The 21,704-nt window shown below is 44.0% G+C and overlaps 1 protein-coding gene across 1 annotated transcript in view; it reads right to left on the bottom strand.

The window, feature by feature from the left end:
* LOC147898998 (Nucleotide-diphospho-sugar transferases superfamily protein) overlaps positions 1 to 18,770 on the bottom strand; it is a 57,875-nt gene extending 39,105 nt beyond the window's left edge. The window contains exons 1-5 of the mRNA XM_087378078.1: positions 18,598 to 18,770; positions 18,320 to 18,390; positions 17,728 to 17,776; positions 17,492 to 17,598; positions 10,586 to 10,631 (exon numbers count right to left, since the gene is read on the bottom strand). Of these exons, the coding sequence (XP_087234204.1) occupies positions 10,586 to 10,631; positions 17,492 to 17,598; positions 17,728 to 17,776; positions 18,320 to 18,390; positions 18,598 to 18,657 (333 nt within the window). The 5' untranslated portion in view covers positions 18,658 to 18,770. The remainder of the gene's footprint in view (positions 1 to 10,585; positions 10,632 to 17,491; positions 17,599 to 17,727; positions 17,777 to 18,319; positions 18,391 to 18,597) is intronic.
* Between the last annotated feature and the right edge of the window lie 2,934 nt (positions 18,771 to 21,704).

The raw sequence follows: 21,704 nt of genomic DNA, 5'->3' as shown, positions 1-21,704 counted from the left end.
CTCAATGTTCAGTCGTATTGACCTTAAAAGTGGATACCATCAGATAAGGATACGGCCTGAAGATGTCTACAAGACTGACACATCCCAGCACTCCTGAAACCCCTGATCTGCAAAATAACCACACACAACATCAGAACTGAGCAGGCTGCTCACCACCCAACCGTGACATCTACGGGATATGATCCCGAATCAGAAGATGTCCCCCCGAGCCACGAGCTGAGCTACTGGCACGAACTCCCAATCAGATCCCAAACCAGCCTGGTGTCCCATACCACCAGGTGGCGCTGTGAAGCCCTGGATCTGCCACTGGGCCTTGGGCTACGCTAAGATGCAGGCGCGCGTCCGCGACACAATCCAGGATCAGACCTAGCACCTAAGAACGAGACTTGCTCCCAACTGCACACTGAGAACTGAACCCCCTAGGCCTCTTTTATAGACTCGGGCCCCAGCGCCAAAAATAGCGAAGACCTATAAATAGTTCGTACCCTTGCCACTCAACCCGAGAATCAAGCCTGCCTAGCTCTAAGCCTCCCCAGGCTAACCTGAGCTAGTTCTGTGTACCTAGTACACGTCAGATACCGATCCGTGCACATGACATACTCCCCCTCCTCTAAGAACTCACTCCTGAGTTCGCTAAGAAATCGGGAAATGTTCTTTGGAGGTTTTGTAATGTCTCCCATGTTGCATCCTCCTCAACACGATCCTTCCACTTAATCTTGTATTCCGTGATAGTACGATTTCGAATCTGTCTTTCACGGAATTCAAGAATAGATTCAGGTTCGTGAGGAATAAAAGTTAAATCTGTAACTTCTATAATCTCATGAGGAGAAACAATTTGATCATCTGCACCCAATACTTCTTTCAGTCGACTGACATGAAAGACTGGATGTACTTTAACATCAGGAGGCAATTCTAGTCGATATGCAACTGGTCCAATTCTTTTAATGACCTTGAATGGGCCACAGTATCTGGGGGATAATTTCGGAACCAAACCAGTACTTAGGCTCTTGGATTCCTTAGGAATTCTCAAATATACCATCGTTCCTTCAGAGAACTCTCTAGGTGAACGATGTCTATTAGCATAAAATCTGTCCCGATCTTGGGCACTTCTAATAGACTCCTTGGCAAACTGCAACATTTCCTGCATGTCTTGCAAGAAGTTCTTAGCAGCATCATTTTGAATCCCTTTTAAATTCTACCATAACTGGTGACTTAGGTTGAAACCCGTACATAAGCATAAAAGGACTATAACCTGTACTAGAATGCTTTGCACCGTTGTAAGCAAATTCAATCATGGGTAGATAATCTTCCCACGAAGACTGTCTCTTAGATACATATGCCCGAAGCATGTCTTCAACCAACTGGTTGACCCTCTCTGTACTGCCATCAGATTGTGCATGATCCGAGGAACTCATACTTAGAGTAGTTTCTAACTTCTCAAATACAAGTGTCCAAAAGTTACTTGTAAACTTTGAGTCCCTGTCACTGACTATGTCAGATGGCAAACCATACAGCTTGAACAAGTGGTCCACAAACTCGTGAGCCAACTGAACAACTGAAATAGTTGTTCTTGTAGGTAAGAATCTAGCCATTTTTGTCAAACGGTCAACTATGACCCAAATAGAGTCATGACCCTTGCGCGTACGAGGCAAACCAGTAATAAAATCCATGGAAATACTCTCCCATTTATTACCTGGAATCTGTAATGGCTGTAATAAGCCCGCGCTCCTAAGGCGTTCAGCCTTAGTAACCTGACAAATTTGGAAACCTACCACATAGTTCTCTATAAATGCATGCATCTTAGGCCAATAAAAGGTATGCTTCACAAGAGACAGAGTCCTATGTATACCGGGATGTCCCGCACTAGGAGCATCATGACACTCCCAGAGAATCTTGGATTTTAGGTCCAGAACATCAGGCACACAAATCTTTTCATTCCGGAACAGCAAGCCGTTCCTAATCATCCACTGACCTCCCGCCGCCTGTATCCTAGGTGGCACAATCCCTGAGTCCTGGTCAACCATGGAATTCCCATCCTGGACTTTCTGCCAATAAGAACTGAAATGACTATCAGTTGCGTATAGCCCTCTCAAGGATTGAAATAGGTCTGAGGATATTTCCGTAAATGACAAAGCATTTACAAACTTAACTCGACTTAAGGCATCCGCCACACTATTCAACGAACCCTTACGATAACGTATTTCGAAATCAAAATCCTGCATTAACTCTGCCCATCTGGCTTTCCTTCCTCTCAAGTCTGATCCATCACACACATACTTAATTGACTGGTGATCAGTCAATACAAGGAACTTTGAACCATACAAGTAGTGTCTCCAAACCTTGAGAGCATACACCACCGCATAAAGTTCCTTCTCGAGTGTGGGCCAACGATACTGAGTGTCGTCTAGCTTCTTACTCTCAAAAGCTACAGGTCTGCCCTCTTGGAATAGAGCTGCCCCAATCGCATAATCACTCGCATCGGCCTCTAAAACATAAGGCCGGGTAGGATCGGGTAATGCAAGAACGGGTGCTTCCTTGATAGATAACTTCAAGGTTTCAAAAGCCTTGTTCATTGCATCATTCCAAGGGATCGGTTGAGTAGACCTGCGTCCACGACCTTTCAATATGTTGGTCAAGGGTACCGTGATTTGTGAATAATCACGGACTGACTTCCGAAGAAATACCGTAAATCCTAGGAAAGAGCGAAGTTGTTTCACAGTCTGAGGTATAGGCCAATCTAAAACCTTCTGGATACGATCCAGATCAATGCTAATACCTTCAGAAGAAATCTTGTGTCCTAAGTAAATGATCTCCTTCATAAAGAAGTCACATTTACTCATCTTGGCATAAAGCTTATGCTGTCTTAGAACAAGTAAGACAACCCGAAGGTGTCCTATATGATCCTCAAGCGTTTTACTATATACCAAGATATCATCTAAGAACACGACAACAAATTTGCCCAGATAATCTCTGAACAAATCGTTCATCATCTGCTGAAAAGTAGCAGGAGCATTGGTCAAACCAAAAGGTAATACGAGGAACTCGTAATGACCATACCTAGTCCGGAATGCGGTCCTATCTATGTGTTTAGCATAGATACGGATTTGATGATAACCCGTACGCAAATCAATCTTAGTGAAATACTTCGCTCCGGCCAAACGGTCTATCAAATCATCAGAACGAGGTAAAGGATAGCGATTCTTAATTGTAACTTTATTTAATCGTTTATAATCTATACACATCCTCCAGGAAGAATCCTTCTTCTTTCTTAAGAGGACAGGTGCACCCCAAGGAGATTTACTTGGGCGGATATAGCCCATATTCAGGTAATCCTGAAGCTGGATAGCTAACTCATCCTCCTCTACCTGGCTCATCCTATACGGTGGTACACTGATAGGTTGAGCCCCTGGGACTAAGTCTATGCGATGATCTACTGCCCTTTCTGGAGGTAAACCTTCCGGCAGTTGAGCTGGGAATACGTCCTTAAAATTATCTAACAACGTTCTCAATTCTCGGTGTTCAAACATACTTAATTCATTTTTGTTAATTATCGAAACAACAAATGAAGAAAGTGGAATCAAAACACACTGATAGACATCATAATGAGAAGTGTTCAATATATTCCGAAGCTGCATCGCAGATACAATAGGCCCCTGAGAAGGGATAATCTTATCACACTGAATACAAAATTGGGTGCCTTTGTCTACAAAAGAAAGCGTATGCTCCGTCCATCCAATCTGGATATTGTGGGTTTTAAACCACTCTATCCCGATCAGCAAGTCTACATGCTCTAGATGCATAACATAACATGTGAGAGCTCCCGTGTAGGCTTGAATCCGGATGGGAAGCGCTTCAACCTTGCGATCCCAAAACTGCTTCCCGGCTGGAAGCTGCACCTCGTAGGTGTGGTCGCTAGGTACTGTGGACAGCCCCATCTTCTGCACAAATTTGTAATTAACAAAATTGTGAGAGCTGCCCGGATCAAAGAGAATGTGAACCTGTTGGTCCCTAACTTCTCCATAAACTCGGAAAAGATCATGGGAACCAAACAACGAAGTATTAAAGGTACAATTACAAGAAAGGGGGCAGGTAATGACATTTACTGAAATACCTGTCATCGTAACCTGGTTGGCTCCCTTGGCTGCGGTACGTGGACCTGCCTGGAGCTTCGGTCCTAGCACCAATTTCTGGTTCTTCCGCTTAGGACACTCATTCTTCGTGTGGCCCCGCTCCTCGCAATAAAAACACCGGCCCTCTTTCTTGAGCCTGAGAGTGCGAAGGAAACGGGCCTTACCATTCTTCGCAGGAGTTAAGCTTTTCCTGGAGGCGTTGTCCGTAGACTTCGTCTCCCCAATACCAGTCGCATGCTGAAAGAACTTGCGTTTGTTCTTTCCGCTGGTCTCGGTAACTGTGGTTGCCTTGGTTCCGGCCATGGTATCATCATATATGCGCGCATATGTCATGGCCTCCTGCAATGTTGTGCACTTGTTATTCTTAATCTGTAACTTATAGGAGTCTGGCAAACCATCCACGAAAAAACCTAACAAGGTTACAGGATCCATTTTAGTGGCCCTGGTTTGCAGATCCCTAAATCTCTGAAGATAAACTTCAAAAGTTAAATTCAATTTTGACATATCGAGGGCTTTGAGCTTGCCGACGATATCATAGTCATCTTCCTTCTTCAGGAACTCCTTCCTGAAGATACCCTCAAATTCTGTCCAAGTGTCAGGCTTAGGCTGAAGTTCTTTCCACCAAAGCAAGGCTTTACCTGACATAAACCCTGCTGCTAGCTGAATCTTTTTCTCGTCTGGATAGGGGTGAAATTGGAGGTGTATTTGCCACTTGTGCAACCAAGTGTCAACCACCTCCTTTGTTCTTGATTTCTGGTCACCTGGAAAGGGATCCGGAGTGATATTCGGGCCTAGCACGGAGGCCATGGCATCCACATGCGTGAGTGCCTGTACCGTGCTAGCCAGAAGAGTCAAAGTAGCTTGTATCCCTTGGAGTTGCTGTGTCAACCCCGATTGATTAGCGTTGACCTGCTCAAATTTACCATCTAGAGCAGTCGTGAACTCACTGAAGGCTTTCTTAGTGATCAGGTCGTCATAGAGACCCTGATCATCCTCTCCCACTGGAGTGTAGTCTAATTCCTGCTCCCCCATAGTGAACTCGGGATTCGGAGCATCAGACATAGCTGAATACTGATTCGATTACAAACGGGGAGAAATAAATAACTGAAACGGAGCACGGAGGGAGATGGAGTAGAAGAAAACCGTCCCAGATAAATCTGACAGAAAAGATGCTGAAATCTGGAAGACCACGAGCCCTGGTGCCTCCCCGAATCTTCAACCGGATGCGCAGTCAACAATAGAGGCTGTACGGACTGCTGACGTGGCCTGTACGGCTGCTGACGCAGTCCGTACGGTGGCTGCAGAAGCTGGCGCAGGCGCTGTACGGAGCAGCAGCAGGTACAAGAGCAGGCGAAACAGTCCGTACAGGCTGTACGGCTGTCGCTGTAACTGTACGGTCTGGTACGAAAATTTTGGGAGCTGTGCAGGGCTGACGCAGGCAAGGCGGATGCAGGGAAACTGCTCGAACAGGGCGCTGCTGAAGGGCGAGGCTGGCTGGCACAGATCTCGAGGTAAGATCTCGAATCTAGGGCTGCTTGTGGGTTGCCTAGCACCCAGCCCCCCATCTATATAGGGTGCAGGGCTGCCCGATTTGGAAGCTAGGCTTCCAAAGAAGGCTGAGCCCCTCCAGCTTTGGAGGGGTGCTTTTGCGAAAAAAGCACCTGAGCCCCTCCAACTTTGGAGGGGTGCTTTTTTCGCAAAAAAGCACCTTCCACCTGCGCAGGCTGCACGCAGCCCTCAACGCAGGCTGTTCGCAGCCTGTTGCGCAGGCTGTGGACAGCCTATTGCACAGGCTGTCCTGTCGCTACTGCCTCGCCTACTGCGCCCCTTCCTACACCCCGCATCCTCTACTTCCTGGCTGTAAATTTCCTGCCCTACTCTCCTTCCTTTCTGCTCTCCTTCTCCTCCCTCAGACTTCTCTCTGTAGCCTTCAGAATTTTCGATTCTATTTCACTCCTCTTCTTCTTCCTTTCCCAGATATTTCTTCACCCCTTCTACCCCAGGTAGACAGCAAAAACGCAGCAGGTAATCTCGAATTTTAGGGCATACCTGGAAGAGAAATCCGTCAAATTTCTCGCATCAGAAGTTCCTACCTCAGGAGTTGGCTCTGATACCAACTGACACATCCCAGCACTCCTGAAACCCCTGATCTGCAAAATAACCACACACAACATCAGAACTGAGCAGGCTGCTCACCACCCAACCGTGACATCTACAGGATATGATCCCGAATCAGAAGATGTCCCCCCGAGCCACGAGCTGAGCTACTGGCACGAACTCCCAATTAGATCCCAAACCAGCCTGGTGTCCCATACCACCAGGTGGCGCTGTGAAGCCCTGGATCTGCCACTGGGCCTTGGGCTACGCTAAGATGCAGGCGCGCGTCCGCGACACAATCCAGGATCAGACCTAGCACCTGGGAACGAGACTTGCTCCCAACTGCACACTGAGAACTGAACCCCCTGGGCCTCTTTTATAGACTCGGGCCCCGGCGCCAAAAATAGCGAAGACCTATAAATAGTTCGTACCCTTGCCACTCAACCCGAGAATCAAGCCTGCCTAGCTCTAAGCCTCCCCAGGCTAACCTGAGCTAGTTCTGTGTACCTAGTACACGTCAGATACCGATCCGTGCACATGACAAAGACTGCCTTCCGCACTTCATTTGGCTTATATGAGTTCCTTGTGATGCCTTTTGGTTGGACTAATGCACCTGCCACTTTCAATAGAATGATGGACAGAATTTTTAGAGCACACAGAAAGTTTGTGGGCACTTTCTTCGATGACATCATTGTGTTCTCTAAAAATGAGCAGGAGCACAGGAAACACCTCACTATTGTGTTTCAAGAGTTGAAAAGACACAAGCTATTAATAAACACCAAGAAAAGTGAGTTCTTTATGCATGAGATTCATTTTCTCGGTCATATAGTGTCAAAGGATGGAGTCAAGATGGATCCTGCAAAAGTTGAGGCCATAAGGAGTTGGCCAATTTTGAAAAATCTGCATGAAGTCAGAAGCTTTCTTGGGTTGTGTTCATACTATCGGAGGTTTATAAAGTACTTTGCAAAAATTGCTTCTCCCTTGCATGCTTTACAAAAGAAAGCTGTACCGTTTCAGTGGGGACCAAAGGAAAATGCAGCTTTTGAAGAGCTGAAGCAAAATTTGTGTTCTGAACCCGTTATTATCTTGCCAGATCTTGCAAAACCCTTTGCTGTAACTTGTGATGCATGTGGGAACAGCATAGGAGGCACTTTGATGCAGGATGGCAGAGTGGTTGCATATGAGAGTAGAGTTCTCAAAGATGCTAAATTGTACTTGTAGACAGACGAGAAGGAAATGTTAGCAGTGATACATGCTTTGACCACATGGAAACATTACCTTCTTGGAGCTGATTTTTATGTGCAGACAGATCATCAGTCACTTAGATATTTTCTCACGCAGAGAAAATTATCTGAAAAGCACATGAGATGAGCTAACTTCCTCTCAATGTTTCATTTTCAAATTGTACATGTGCCGGGTAACAAAAATGTCGTGGCTGATGCACTTTCCAAGAAACCACAGCCTGAAGCACTCTCCAAGAAACCCAGTGTTTCAGCAGTGAGCATTGCTTACAACAATGTGTTAGATGTGATGAAAGATCAGTATGTTAATGATGCTGATTTTTCAACTATTTATGATCAGCTTTCTGATGGTCAAAGGCATGATCACTATATGTTGAAAAAGGGTTTCATTTTGATGCATGGACGACTCTGTGTCACTGATCAGATGCGACAGAAAGTCATAATGGAAAGTCATGCTCCTCCATATGCAGGACATAGGGGAATTACAGCAACAATTACAGCAGTGGAGAAATACTTTTATTGGCCATCTTTGAGGAAAGATGTGGAAGAATATGTGAGAACATGCATGGTTTGTCACAAAGTAAAGTTTGACAGGCAGAAGGCACCTGGGTTGTTACACCCTTTGCCAATTCCGGATAGACCATGGCAAAGCATAGCTATGGATTTTGTGTTTGATCTTCCACGTACTCCTACTGGACATGATGGATTGTGGACAATAATTTGCAGGTTTAGCAAACAAGCCCACTTTGTGCCAGTAAGAAAGAAAATTACAGCAGATCAAATGGCCAAATTGTTTTTGCAGCATGTCTTCAAGTATCATGGGATGCCTGAATCCATAATCAGTGATAGAGATCCGAGGATGACCAGCCTCTTTTGGAGAGGACTGTTTGAAAATATGGGCACTACGCTGAATTTTTCGTCATCTTTTCACCCTTAGTCTGATGGACAATCGGAGCAGGAAAAATCTACCATCTTGGATATGTTTAAATGCTATGTCTCAGACCACAAAAGCAAATGGGAGTATTATTTGCCTTTACTGGAATATGCTTACAATAATACGGTGCACACATCCACAGGTAAAGCACCTTTTGAAATAGTGGAAGGTGCCAGGAAGATACCTCCCATTTTGCATACAAAAGAGAAAATCTTCGAAGCTGATCGTTTTGTGGAAAGCCTTGAAGAGGCTTACAAGAAGATCAAATATGCCTTGCAAAGAAGTCAGGACAAGCAGAAAAGAGCAGCAGATAAGCACCGCAGGGAATTGGTATTCACAGAAGGTGATTGGGTTTTGCTGCATTTTTAGAAGGCAAGGCTGAAGAATAAGAAAGGCAAGGAAAGGTTGTACACAAAGCTGAACATGCGTTACTATGGTCCTTTCCACGTTTCTGAAAAGATAAACGAGGTAGCTTACAGGCTGAAGTTGCCTCTGCATTGGAAGATACATAATGCCTTTCATGTGAGCTTATTAAAGCAATATCATGAAGATATTCCCGAGGATTTACCTGATGAGGTGCAGCCTGAAGTGGAAGAACAGAATGAACTTCTGGTCCCAGAGCAGATTCTGGCACACAGAGATAGAAAGCTCAAGGGTAAAGTTATCCGTCGCTACTTGGTAAAATTTCAAAATTACCCATCACTTGATGCGAAATGGATGGAGGAAGGTGAACTCGCAAATTCACATGGGATATTGCAGCTTTACCTTGATGCTTTCCAATTAGAGCCTGGAGCTTTGAAAAGCTTTGTGAATGCCATCTGGAAACCACTCAAAGAGAGTGCAGCTGGGGTGCAGTGTGATTGCATCTGGACAGCCAATGGAATTGCACTCGGAAAAGAGAATGCCTTTGGGTTAAGCCTATGGGTTAAGTGCACTTATGTGATGGTGTTCTATGCTTGAAAGCCTTGCGAAGGCTTAGTGAATTGGGGCTGCGTGCTCAGTTGCAGGGAAGGTCTCCCAGAGGCAACTTGTAATCATTTCACTGTGAAATATAAAGAAATACCGAAAGGGGTGCCACGGTGTTTGGGGCCAATCAGGTGCACTTGTCTACGTCTGTTGAGTAGAGGCATTCTAGCCTCCATCCCTTTTTCAGTGGTTTTGTTTGTGAACAAATGGGTAAATGCCAAATGGTGATCATGCAATGGTTAATGGTTGTGATATATGCTTTGTGAGCTGTAAATAAGTGCTGAAGTGATTAAAGGTTTAGTTCCACTGCCCTCTGAGTGATTAGAGGCCGGTTTCATTTCACATATCATGCCACAGTGCCTTCGTGGCATTTCCACTCTCAAGATTGGCTCCAGCAACCTCATTTTTTCCTGCATGACTTGTACAAGAGTTTTCTATGTTTGATCAAACTTCATTTCTTTTGCACCCCTCCAACAAAAAAGAAGAGGAAGAATGCAGCCCTCAATGTCTCTCACCAGGAAGCATATCGATTAAAGTATCAAAGCTGTAATGATGGCATGCACATCATCCGAAACTCCTTTTCAAGAAAATTTGACGTACGAATCTATTCTTTGAAAAAAAGGAGTCATTACCAAGATGTCCACTTATCTAGCACGGTAGCTCTATCAATATTGGCACACACATGGAGCAACATCTCTAGGACAAGTAACAAGGAAGCCAATCGTATCTTTAAGGTTCCGCTTGGAAGATTGCTTTGGGTTCTTCTTGCACAACTCCACAATGTGTGGGGCACTATCAACAAATGTACTCACTCATGGGAGCTTTCATATATCCTCTATGAGTAGAACAACATAACATTAGAAAAAAATCTCTCATAACAAGCACCTCCACCTTCTTGGAATTCGATACATCAGCAATCACACCTTGTACCACATTTCTTGTCCCACAGATAGCTCATCTCTAGAATCCATGAAAAATTAGCGGATGAATGATTGCTGTTTTTTAGAAAAGGTTCCAAAAACCTGCTTGATTATCAGTACCATTTTGCTTAAACAATACCAACATATCTACAGACATGGATTTCGGTAACGTAAACAGACCAACAGATTGTTAGAGAATAAGAAGCAAAATGCACCCATTTGACTTGAGGGTGTTGGGTCTTTCTTTTCACCATATTCGTTTCTTTTGTAGACCTACATTCAATAAGTATGGCTTACCTCATATGTAAAAGATTTATCATTCCTCGCTCGCCGTTGTAAGTACCTGCATCCAAATTCTCATATCAAAAATTGACGTGTTCCTCTCAAATTATTATAATATTTTATGAATAGCCATCACACTTAAGATACAAAGCATACATAAAATGATAAAATCAACAATTTGAGCCTCTACAAGCCTCAAGGTAAGGTCATAGATCATTTAACTTATGTGTGGTAAGGCTGTGTGGATATGAGCAGCCCGAATGGCATGAGAGAGAGAAAGGCCAAGGCTAGAGGAGTGCTTATTTATAGGGTTCTAACCTCAACTAAGCACCTTAAGTAAGAATTTCCTACCAGCCAAACCACAACAAAGACATTACATCAAGCAAACGAACCCCTATGGGTTGAGCTAGCGGCTCACATCCCAACCATAGATTCACTATTTGAATACCACCCCTACACCTCCGGTCTAGATCCCCAAGGAAGCTAGTCCCCTTGAGGATGAGGTCCTGCATCCCATACCACATGCCCCTTCTACTAGGTTACTTGTCCCAACTCAACAAATTCACAACCTTGGGAATCACTGATCTTGAACGCCCTGTACACTAAGCTCTCGGATTGCATTTATCTACTCAAACTATAGAAGCCATGCCAAATAGCCTGCTTTTCCCACTTTACCCAAAATAGTGTAGGCCATTCTATGGGGTATCCATAGTGCCACTCATTCCTTGGTATGTGCCTTGTAGGTCTAGTTACAGTCAGTTAGGTCAATTGGTACAGTTAGTAAATGTACCACTTAGGACAGTTAGGAAGTCCAGTTAGGGCATTTAGCCCTAGGGTTTTGTTATGTTGGCTCTCTCTTGAGCCTCCACTCTCAATTTTGCAGCAATTCATTACAGCATATCGTTTTTTGTCTTCTCACCTCCATTTTAGAGCTTCCACTGCTTGCCAACTTTGAAGAGACTTTTGCCCCTACTTCAAGGATCGCTACTATTCTCGCATTGTTATTGCCTTTGCTGCGCCGATTCTTCACATTAATGTATTTTGAATGTCTAAGCCTTTTTCCTTTCATTCTTGGCCCCAACCATTTCTTGAGCTTATTGAAGGTCTTCAACTTCCTTGACAAAAATACAACCAAATTGTGTAATGCAATGTTACTATTCACTTTGCACTTTATTAATTGTATGATCTAGGCATGTTGTTTGTCTTGGTCTTCTTAAATTGGAAATGGCAGGTGAATTCCTTCCAAATAGACAAAGGAGGAGATTTCATTGCAGAGGCATTTGGTGTCTACTGCATGACACGTATGATGGTTCGTGTCACGAGCTTCAAGAAGACTTTGGTGTTGGCAGAGGTATGGAGGTCATTCCATGGAGGCCTAATTGCAATCTTTTGTAGTTACTTGTGGTAGACCTAACTCAGAGAAGAGAACCAACTTCGAGACTAATTAGATATGCCGACCACTCCGTTGTACTCCACAAATCCGGGGAGGTCACTAAACAGGCTCAGGCATCCCGGCGGGGAATGGTGAAAGCCCATGGGACTGAAATTGCACTCGGAGAATACCCGGCCGGATAGTCAACACCAGTAATCCAGGACTTGGTGTCGGAGATTACATAGCCTTTGGCAGCGCGAGTATCGTCCTCAAAAGACTCAGGATTTAATCATGAGGGGAGCTGATCAACAGCTTGGTTCTAAACAGGCTAGATAAGTTTTTACGGATTCCTAATGGAGAGGATATATAGGGTGTTGCACAATGACCTCTCTACATAGGATTCATATGTAGAGTTTGCATTCGTGCCATGTGATGGACAAGGCTAGGCTGTTCCTAGTTTATGACGAGTACAGTTGGATGATCGTATATCTGTGGCCTGATGATCAATGGAGGTCACAGGATGATGACTCATTGGATGGGCCTGATGGCAGTACAAGGGCACCTTGGAGATTTTGATGTGTATAGGTCGGCAATGCCACAAGTGGTGGTAGGTTTTTCCAGCCCTTGGGGGCCTATAAAAGGAGGGCCTCCAGGCCTTTATTACTCATTCTCTGGAGCAGCAGACAGGAGCAGCAAAAGACCAGCACTTGGAGCCTACTGGAGGACCAAGAAGGCTGAGGAAGCTGCAGACCTAGCTCAAGGTGCTGCCTACCTAGGCTGATCTACAGGCAGTAAGGTAGAGAGAACCATCTACAGACGCTCGAGGTGGAGCACGCAGGCTCGAGTCTAGAGATAGCCGGCAGATAGGAAAAGTACCTTGTGGTAAGATCAGAGGACCACACCATTGGTGGGACTCTGGATCTCTCTCTTTTGTATTGTGTCCATAGCTTTGGACAGAAATATATTATTTTGGTGTCTTCTATATCTGGCTGGTTCGTTGTCTATTGATGAGTCTGCACATCTATTTGATGCACATTAAGTTAAGAAGTCTATGATTCCACACACCCCACACCACACTGTGTGAGCTCTTGGGCTATTCTATCAGTCTACCACTTGATGAAGAAGCAATGACCATATGATCTATAAAGCCTATTATTGAGCCATTGGATGGCCCTTGATTCTAGTCAGCTAAGATGACATCCAAATCTTCACTTCGATCAAAACTGCGACTGCTGGTCGGTTCACTTCCCCCCCTGGCCGACTTGGTTGGCTGGTCCAACCAGCCCTATAAAAGGGCTTTGGCCAGCCCTTTTGGGCTGCTGCCTTTGCCCCTTCCTGCGCCTATTGCAGGCCCATGTGCTGCTGCTCCAGGTCCCCCATGCAGGCGCCTATTGGCCCTGCTCATGCTGCTACCTGTGTTCCTCTGCCAACCCCATGTGCTGCTCTCTGAAGGTGCCTTTTCCAACCCGTACACGCCTGCTTTGCTGCGCCTCTGCCAGGCTGTTGTGCTGCCCACATGGCAGCCCCTTTAGCCTTCTTTTCTTTGCTGTGAGGTGTTGCCCATGTGGCAACCCCCTCTCCAGGCTTTTCCCTCTAGGCACATGCCCTAGGTCTCCCTAGCCCACTCTCTCCCCAAATGGGGGCTTACAGATGGGGAGGTGACCTTTCCAACAGTGATGCCATTGGCTTGTAATCTAGATGGCTTGAATGATTTGTGGACTAGATGGAGTGGTTCATGGAGTACTTGGTGTTCCGTAACCAGCTAGAGCATGTGGAGGTTCTATGCCATATTGTACTTGGAGAGGACATACAGTGTGCTGACCAGTACTAGGGACCACCTTCCACTTGTTCTTGAGCACTCTCTCGAGTGCTAATGAACACTGATGTGGGTCCATGTGGGCCATTGAGAGGGTGCTGGAATAGAATGAGAGTCAATGCCTCACATGTGAGCCCCAAATAAGGAAGACAATAGGTTTTGACACGTGCACATACACTCGGGTTTGGGGCTGCCAAGGGAGCAGCACAAGCACTATCAGATAGGCAGTGGATCAGCCTGCCACGTGGAGCAGACATGGACTCCCAGCAGTATTGGCTGCCACATTGGCAGCAAACAAGGCCCAGCAATGTGGGCTTGGTGTCACAAATTAGGGTTGTGGAATGGGAGGCCCAGAGAGGCATTTATAAGGCTTCCACAGCTCTAGACAAGCCCCGACTAGGGGTTGCACAGGCCGCTGAGGGTCTGGGGAGCATATGGGCCAGGTTAGCCTAGTTCAAGTCAGCTTGGTGGCCTTGGACAGGCCGACAGCAGGACTGCTGTTGGCCCTACATGTGGGAGGTTGGCCAGGGCAGGGAAGGCTCCTTCTGGGGCCAGTTTACGTGGCCGGTTGGCCAACCTAATAGACCAAGTCGGCCTGTAAGGGGGAGGGCAAGACTGCCTTCCTCCATATATAAATACCCTATTCACTGCTCATGCTTCTAAGGCCCTAGAGGCCCATGGGCCATGGCAAGAGGAGGGAGAGACCAGCAAGGGTTAGGAGCAGAGCCACAATAGTTCGTGCTTAGTTTACTCCGGACTCGGGCTGTAGGTAGGCCACCTGAATGCCTAGGTGGAGAGTAAAGTGGGTCAGTTTTGTATGGAGTTATGCACTCACTTGAGGAGCATAACATATACATGGTTTTATTGTCTACTTTATCAAGCATCTTCTTTAGACTTGGTATGTGTGTTTATCTACTTGTGTGTACATGACTTCATAAGGGTAGTATGGCGTAGGAGACTAACTCCTCTCAAATGTGTAAACGCCACAAGTGATGACGGAAGCCGACCGCCGCACAGTGAAGTAAGGGGAGTGGCTTCAACTACCAGCATTTCCTATTTTGTAGTTCGCATTTGCAGGGTCGTCCACTCAATTGACTTCAAAGTTGCTAGAACAATTCACTTTTGGGGCTTTAGGTCTATTGGTAGAACATTGTGGTGGACATTGGCATGGTACAATTGCATTTGGCACTTCTTCGCAATTTGCCTTCTTTTTGGCTCCCCACCAAAAATTTGGGGCTTTTGCAAACATTGCAGTGTATTGCTCTCAGATTGCCTCGTAAAACCAGGTCCTTCAATTTCTCACATAAGCTCGCAAGAAATTGAGTCTTTTGCTCCCATTGACTTGCATTGGCGTTTGTGCATTGAGGACTTCACTTTTAAATGCATTGGAGCAGTTTGGTGCAGGCCAGCTTTTTGTGGAACAGAGTTTTGCATTTGGCTCAGTGTTGAGCAGCTCATTTGGCATTCACATTTGCAAGCATTTTGCTGTCATTTTTGGATTGAAAATTGTATATTTGCGGTCAGTTCTTGAGCAGCAAACTCATTGCAGTGATAACCTCAAGGCTTTGACATTTGCAGGGCTCTTTCTTTTTGGGAACTTTTATTTTGCAATGACCCACAATGACTTGTTTGGATTGATTTCTGCTGAAGACAAGCTTGATAGTACCTGGTCGTGCTTGTGCCACTGTTGGTATCCAGGAGTATCTGAGGTATTGTATCTGGATCAGAGACTAGACCTGTCTCTCCGACACACGCACTTGCTGCCACCACAGCCTGATCTTGAGGGCCAGGCAACCAAAGAGCAGCTTCATCCTCTGGGAACAAAGTGCGGCTTGCACCAACTGCAGCCCAAGTGATACCCATATCAATTTTTCAGCAGGAGTCTGCCCAGTAGATGAAGTACCCATCCATGTACTACGGGATGGAAGTGGCTAAAACAATTTTCTGGGCGTTTGCCATACTTCATTAGGGGCTTTTTCCTTTGCTTTAGAAAGGACAACAGAGGACATTTAGACATTACCATTGCTTGGAGCGGTGACTTTAGCTTTGCCTTTTTCCTGAACTCTACACACACCCCCACAAGGACACACACACACACAGTTTGTGCACAGTTTCCATGCTGTAAACTGGTGCTCCTTCCCTCATTTCTAAGTTGCACTCTCTCTCCCTCTCTCGCTGTCTCGAGTTTTACGCCTCCGCATGTGCAACGTTGGACATGCCTCTCTCTCTCTCTCTCTCTCTCTCTCTCCATGAACACACAAGGGCCACACTGCACACACAAACACGCACGCACAAACACACACATTCTCCCCCCATTTACTTGTAAGGATTGTTGAAGATTATCAGTCACTCTCAAGAACTATATAAACATGTGCAAGGTCCAAGTTGTCTAATAAGACTAATAGGCCACCAACCAAATCTTCTCAATTTTGAATTTGGCTGTCAATATGACAAGAGACTACCTATATAAAGCCACTGACTTGCCCATTGACTGAATGCTCTATCGTGACACCATTGCAGCATTGAAAGCAGCAATGTGTGTGTGTGTCTGTCTGTCTGTCTGTCTGTCGGAGTTGGGTCACTTTATGGTCCTCCCAAGAAGACAGCTCTGAATTTGGCACACAAACTTCTCCCTCAACAACCGTCTATAGACTTCAGAGGCTTCCAGAGGCATTCTCAGCATCAATAAATAAGTGAAAACCACTCCTACAGAGACCCACTACATGCAACTGCTCGAAGGCTTAATGCCATAAAGAAAGGTTCTTCCACTGCAGCCTTGGCCAAAGGAGCTCAAGACGAACTTTATTCTTTGTAAGATTGCTACTCTTGAGGTCTCTCAGACCACTGAAGTCTTGGCCATGGAGCTCAGAGCTCAAGATAAGCCTTATCCTCTTTCAACTTTCTCAAACCAACAAAAGAACCTTGCTTCAAAAACAGGAGTCTTAGCGTAGAGTGGTTTTCGACGGAAGCCAGGCTGTCCTCTAATTCCTAGCCCCATATCTCAAGTTTTTGGCAGATATTTGTTTCAAGCAGCATTTATGAGCCGATTTGTGTTAAACAATGAAGGAATATGCCAAATAAAGAAGAGTACTTTAAATGCATCTCCACATTTCCGAACAGCACGTTATTCTCTACTACTACACACAAACTTGTAGAATCCAACAATTAGTGATCAATTCCATCTCAGCCTTACATCATACTTCTGCAAAAATGCAGTAAACTTTGATATTTAGATTAAGTCGCAGGACACTCCTACCAAAGTCAGTAAACTCCATTCCTAGGTGTTTCCAAATATTGGAATTTAAGAAACTCAAAAACACCTTGGAAACTCCCTGCGGAACAATTGGGTCCATTATCTTCATTTAGTGGCCGTTGTAGTCTGTGACGAGTGAGAGCACCATTCAATTTTCCATCCTTAAGGATCATACGTTGGGTAGTTGACAACCGTATATGTCAAACTCCTATTGGACAGTGTTGTATACACACTTTAAAGGTTGCAACGAAGATTATAAATTAGCTGTATGTAAAGAACAAATTGAATGCTTAATTTATTTCCCTGTTTGACTTACTCATGTCTTTATAACTAAAATCTAATTAGCCTACTTTGCTATTTCCCTGTCTTCTCAGTATTGGTCGTTTCCAAGTTGGAACAGTTTCATTCAGCTTACGATTTCATAGAACTTCATTGTCTTTACATGATGCGTAATGCATATCAAGGGGGAAAGGCACTCACCGTAATGACTCCTCGAGGTAAACAGGCAATCTTGCCTCTTCATTAAAGGCAGGAATAATTAATGAAACGTACTTCTCTGCAGGCTCAAACAGAGAGGGACATGGGACCTGCAATGTTGTCAAAGGAACCATGTAAAGTATCATAAAGTAGACCGGAAATAAAAAGGTTGCTTAAAAAATCATGGGGATAATATCTTGTACCCCGCACAAATATGAGATAGGAACCTATTCCCTTACCTTCTCCAGCGACGTAGGATCCTCTAAACATGCTGTTGCTTGTGCAGTGCTGCAAGAAGTATTCCATAGCAATGTTCATCGGTTAGATCAGACATAGGCCCTGCGATGACCTGCCTGCACTAAATCTGAAGTCGTATGGCTGAATCCATTCTAATCAATACAATGCTAGTCAGTTATGCAGTTTCATAAAAGCAGCATGTGAGTTGAACTTCTATTGTTTGGGTCCCATATGACAAAACCAATCAATTAACAACCTTGCAACGTGTGAATGTGGCGAATCCATCGAACAATGCTCTCCAAAGCATGCTTAGTAGCTTCGCTTTATGTAAGTGGTTACTTGAAGAGTTTAGTTTTGCGACTCAAAAAAACCCGAAGAGATCCTTCTCTATCCTCCTCGAATAAGTAGCACAGCGAACGATCAAGAAGGCTAATCTCTTGCTCATTCAGTGCTCTATACTCGATGCAGGGAAACACCCATATAGCTTCGTCAAAATTTGCAGCTTATACTAAATTTTGATGTGGAAAAACAGAGATAGGACCTAGTACAAGTGTGTATATCGAAAAAGCACGCTTTTTGAAATTTAATCCTTACCGTACGCCATGTTCCAGATCTCGCAACCATTCCAAAACGTAGCTCAAAATCCAAATGAAAGTGAAGACCGCCTGTGGATCATAATTATCCAGATTAGATTTCCACGTTAATGTTTCCTCGGTAGAAGAGCAGCAAAGCCGATTGCGCCTATATAATCTAAATTCGTCGTTGAACTGACCTTCCACCACTCCCCATTATAACCCAAAAGACAGCGCACGCTACAGCATAACTTTGCCGACGATCAGAAATGTGACAAAGTTAGCCCCTTAATAACATACCAGAGAAGCAATCACCACGACAGGTGACAAGTCTACGATTGTACCAAAGCAGGACGCCATGACCCCTGGATCGGGCGACTAGGCGTTTTTGTGAAAGCACGGAAAGAAGAGATTGATCTTGAGCTAAGCTTTGACTGCGATTTGACTCTCTCTTTTCTTTTGCTTGCTGGTTGACTAAGTGCACGAAATTAGTTAGGTTGGTTCGCTGTTGGTATTTATGCCCCTAATTGCCCTGTGGAAAGTATGAGCTTTGGTTGATGTCACAATGTAGACGTTGATTTATCTAGAATCTAGATCTAAGGGTGTGAATTTGGCTTTATTTTGTTATGTGAGCGCAAAAGCATATAAGCTTTTCATTACAAGCATAGAGAAAAAGCATACGATGATTTTCGCATATCTTTGATAGAGCCTTTGTGGCTGAGCCAATAGATACTCGCTGTGAGAGAGAGAGAATAAGAACTAGGAGATACTCACCCGACTTTCTTCTTATCCAAGCTGTGTAATAATCCCAACTCCTAACTTGCTTCTATTGGTGAGTCCCCATGAAGCTACATACTGAGGCTGCCAGTTGAGAAGGGCTCGACCTTGAATGATTATAGTTACAAATTATTTGCTTGGCTTCTTCTATAAGGGTGATGCTATTGAACAGCAGATCGGGATTCGATTAGATTTGTTGATCTCCCCCTGTAATAGATAGAATCAATGCTAGATTGTAATCTCGAATAGCATGGACGCATGTATGAAGGATGCCTTGGATTCTATTTGTTAACCTCCAAAGCCCATGGTTTAAGTTTTGAGATAAGCATGGATTGCCGTAGTTCGAGGTTAGAATCAATCGCTATCCTTGAAGAATTACGTGATGCAACTCAACGCCTTGAAGTTATTCCAAGTTTCCTTCACTTCAACAAAAGTTTTGAACAAGATGCGTACAACATAGAAGATCAAGTATGTAAACAAGTCTATAAGGCCAAACAAAATCACCAAAAAAAATGAATCTCAAAGACTAAAACAAATATTTGATTTCAACAACTCTTCTCTGAGTTAATGTACATGAAGATACGGTGTAAATCTTGAAGAGCAATACTTGCATGATCATATGGTTATCTCTTTGTAGCGGACAACATAAACCTTGAATAGCGGAATTCTCTTTGTTCATATGATTATACAATTTGGTTGTCTTTTGTAGCTCACCGTAAAAATCTTGAGTAGTGGTATTTGCGCACAACCTATTAATTATATTCTTTTTGTAGTTATCATATGGTAGTTATATGAAATTTCTATATATAGCAATGAAAATGGCCATGTAAAACTCTATAGCAATGACATTATGGCAATTTGTGATAACTATACTTCTTGGCAATGGCCAAGCTTTGTTAATGAAAGTGGAAGAATGTTATGGTAGTAGCCATAACCCATGAAGTCTCAAGGCTTAGTAGTGGCCATGCTTCGTTGGAAAGCAGCTTCTAATTTCTTTCCTAGAATCAGCCTTAACGAACTTTGGGATGGGATACAGATTTTGGAAAGTATATAAAAGTGTCAAATGGATGAGATATATTTTTCAAGATGCAGAAAGCTTTGATTCATCTCAATTAACAGGAGGTGGCGTTGCACCATCATTAGCCTTTGTCTATGGAAGATCCTCATGGGATTCATCATAAGGGGCAATTTATGGTAACACGTGAGTGTACAATAAGGGGGTTGTTTTTTAGTTGAGGCATAAGCTTTTATACGTTAGAGGTGGGGGGATTTTTATTTTTTCCCAATCTTAAATTTAAGTAGGGGGTCCATGCCATCTTTTTTTTTGTAGGGGGTGGGGGGCCTAAGTAGCAATTGTGCATTTATCAATCACAAGGATGTTATATAGGGCATTTTCTCAAGGTACATGCACATAGGTGACATCCCCTATTTTTTAAAGTGAATCACTTGGTTGAAGATCAATGCTACCAAGGCTCTCGAAGAAGCCCTACTGAGTGATGTTGCTCTAAAGCCAAGGTGATCATGATGTACAAATACTAGTAGGCATTCTTTTCGCACAATTGAGCAAAAAATTGAACTTCGATGAGGGCAACAAGGAGGGGTTTCCCTAATCATGTAAAGATTCACGTTTTATATTTGAGGCTGGATATGGAAACAAGATTGAATCATGTGTGCTTATATGTGGGTTCTCATTCAAAGTACTCGAATCGTTTTCCTTCATTAGACTGTGAGACTATAGCAATGGAATATGGGTCAAATCTAATTAAGGGCAAATCCAATAAAGGGCCTCCTCATTCAAGCAAGGAATGCACGATTTTGAATATGAAAACCCTTGGCAGCACGATGACTATGATCTTCTTGTACGTAACTCGAGAAAACTTCTACAAAAGTGAGCTCTTACAATAGTAATGTGACTGGAAAAGCACGATACGTTCTATTAGAGAACGAATTTTGTCTTTGTTGTTGAAGTTCCTATGAAAAAAAGCATATTGATTTATCTACGATTATCTCATGGATAGGATAAGGAGCAAGAGTATTACCTTCATTAGCGATCCCTTGGGAAGACAATCCTTGATGTCTCCTCGTAGGTGGAAGGGCTATGAAAGAGTTCAAGTTGCAGATGCTGAATATGGCTTCATTGTGGCTTCTAGATCCTTGTGACCAATCTTTTGGGTTGCGAGCATCGCCAAGCAATTTGTATTTTTCAGGATTCTTGAAACTCATCTCTAGAGTTCGAAATAGATCTACATGACTAGAGCGTGCAAGATATCAATTTCTCAACTTGAAATACGAATATGACTATTGACATTCAGGTAATATGTCAATATATTATACATTCATGAGACTTATTCATGATGCTACTCGATGCCCAAGGAAGGGCCCATTTGCCACAAATTATATTTTTTGGGAAAGGAAGCACACCGCCTCTCCACCCACACTATGTGTGGTTATATTACGCTTGATGCAAGATTGAAGGATGACAATGCATATGGTTATATTTTATGTCACAATATTAGATAGGTTTGCAATCAAGCATGAATTACTCATTCATGTGAGCATAGCCTTATTCATGTATTTGTCGGCCTTCAATTCCCAAAAGGCAAAAACCTTTACACATCACCAAGTCAGTA

Source organism: Dipteris shenzhenensis, chromosome 8 (genome assembly GCF_047967505.1).
Source record: "Dipteris shenzhenensis isolate YYH24624 ecotype China chromosome 8, Dip_SZ_1.0, whole genome shotgun sequence".
NCBI lineage: Eukaryota > Viridiplantae > Streptophyta > Polypodiopsida > Gleicheniales > Dipteridaceae > Dipteris > Dipteris shenzhenensis.
Note: the sequence above shows the minus strand (reverse complement) of the source record. Positions and strands in the feature narration are given on the sequence as shown.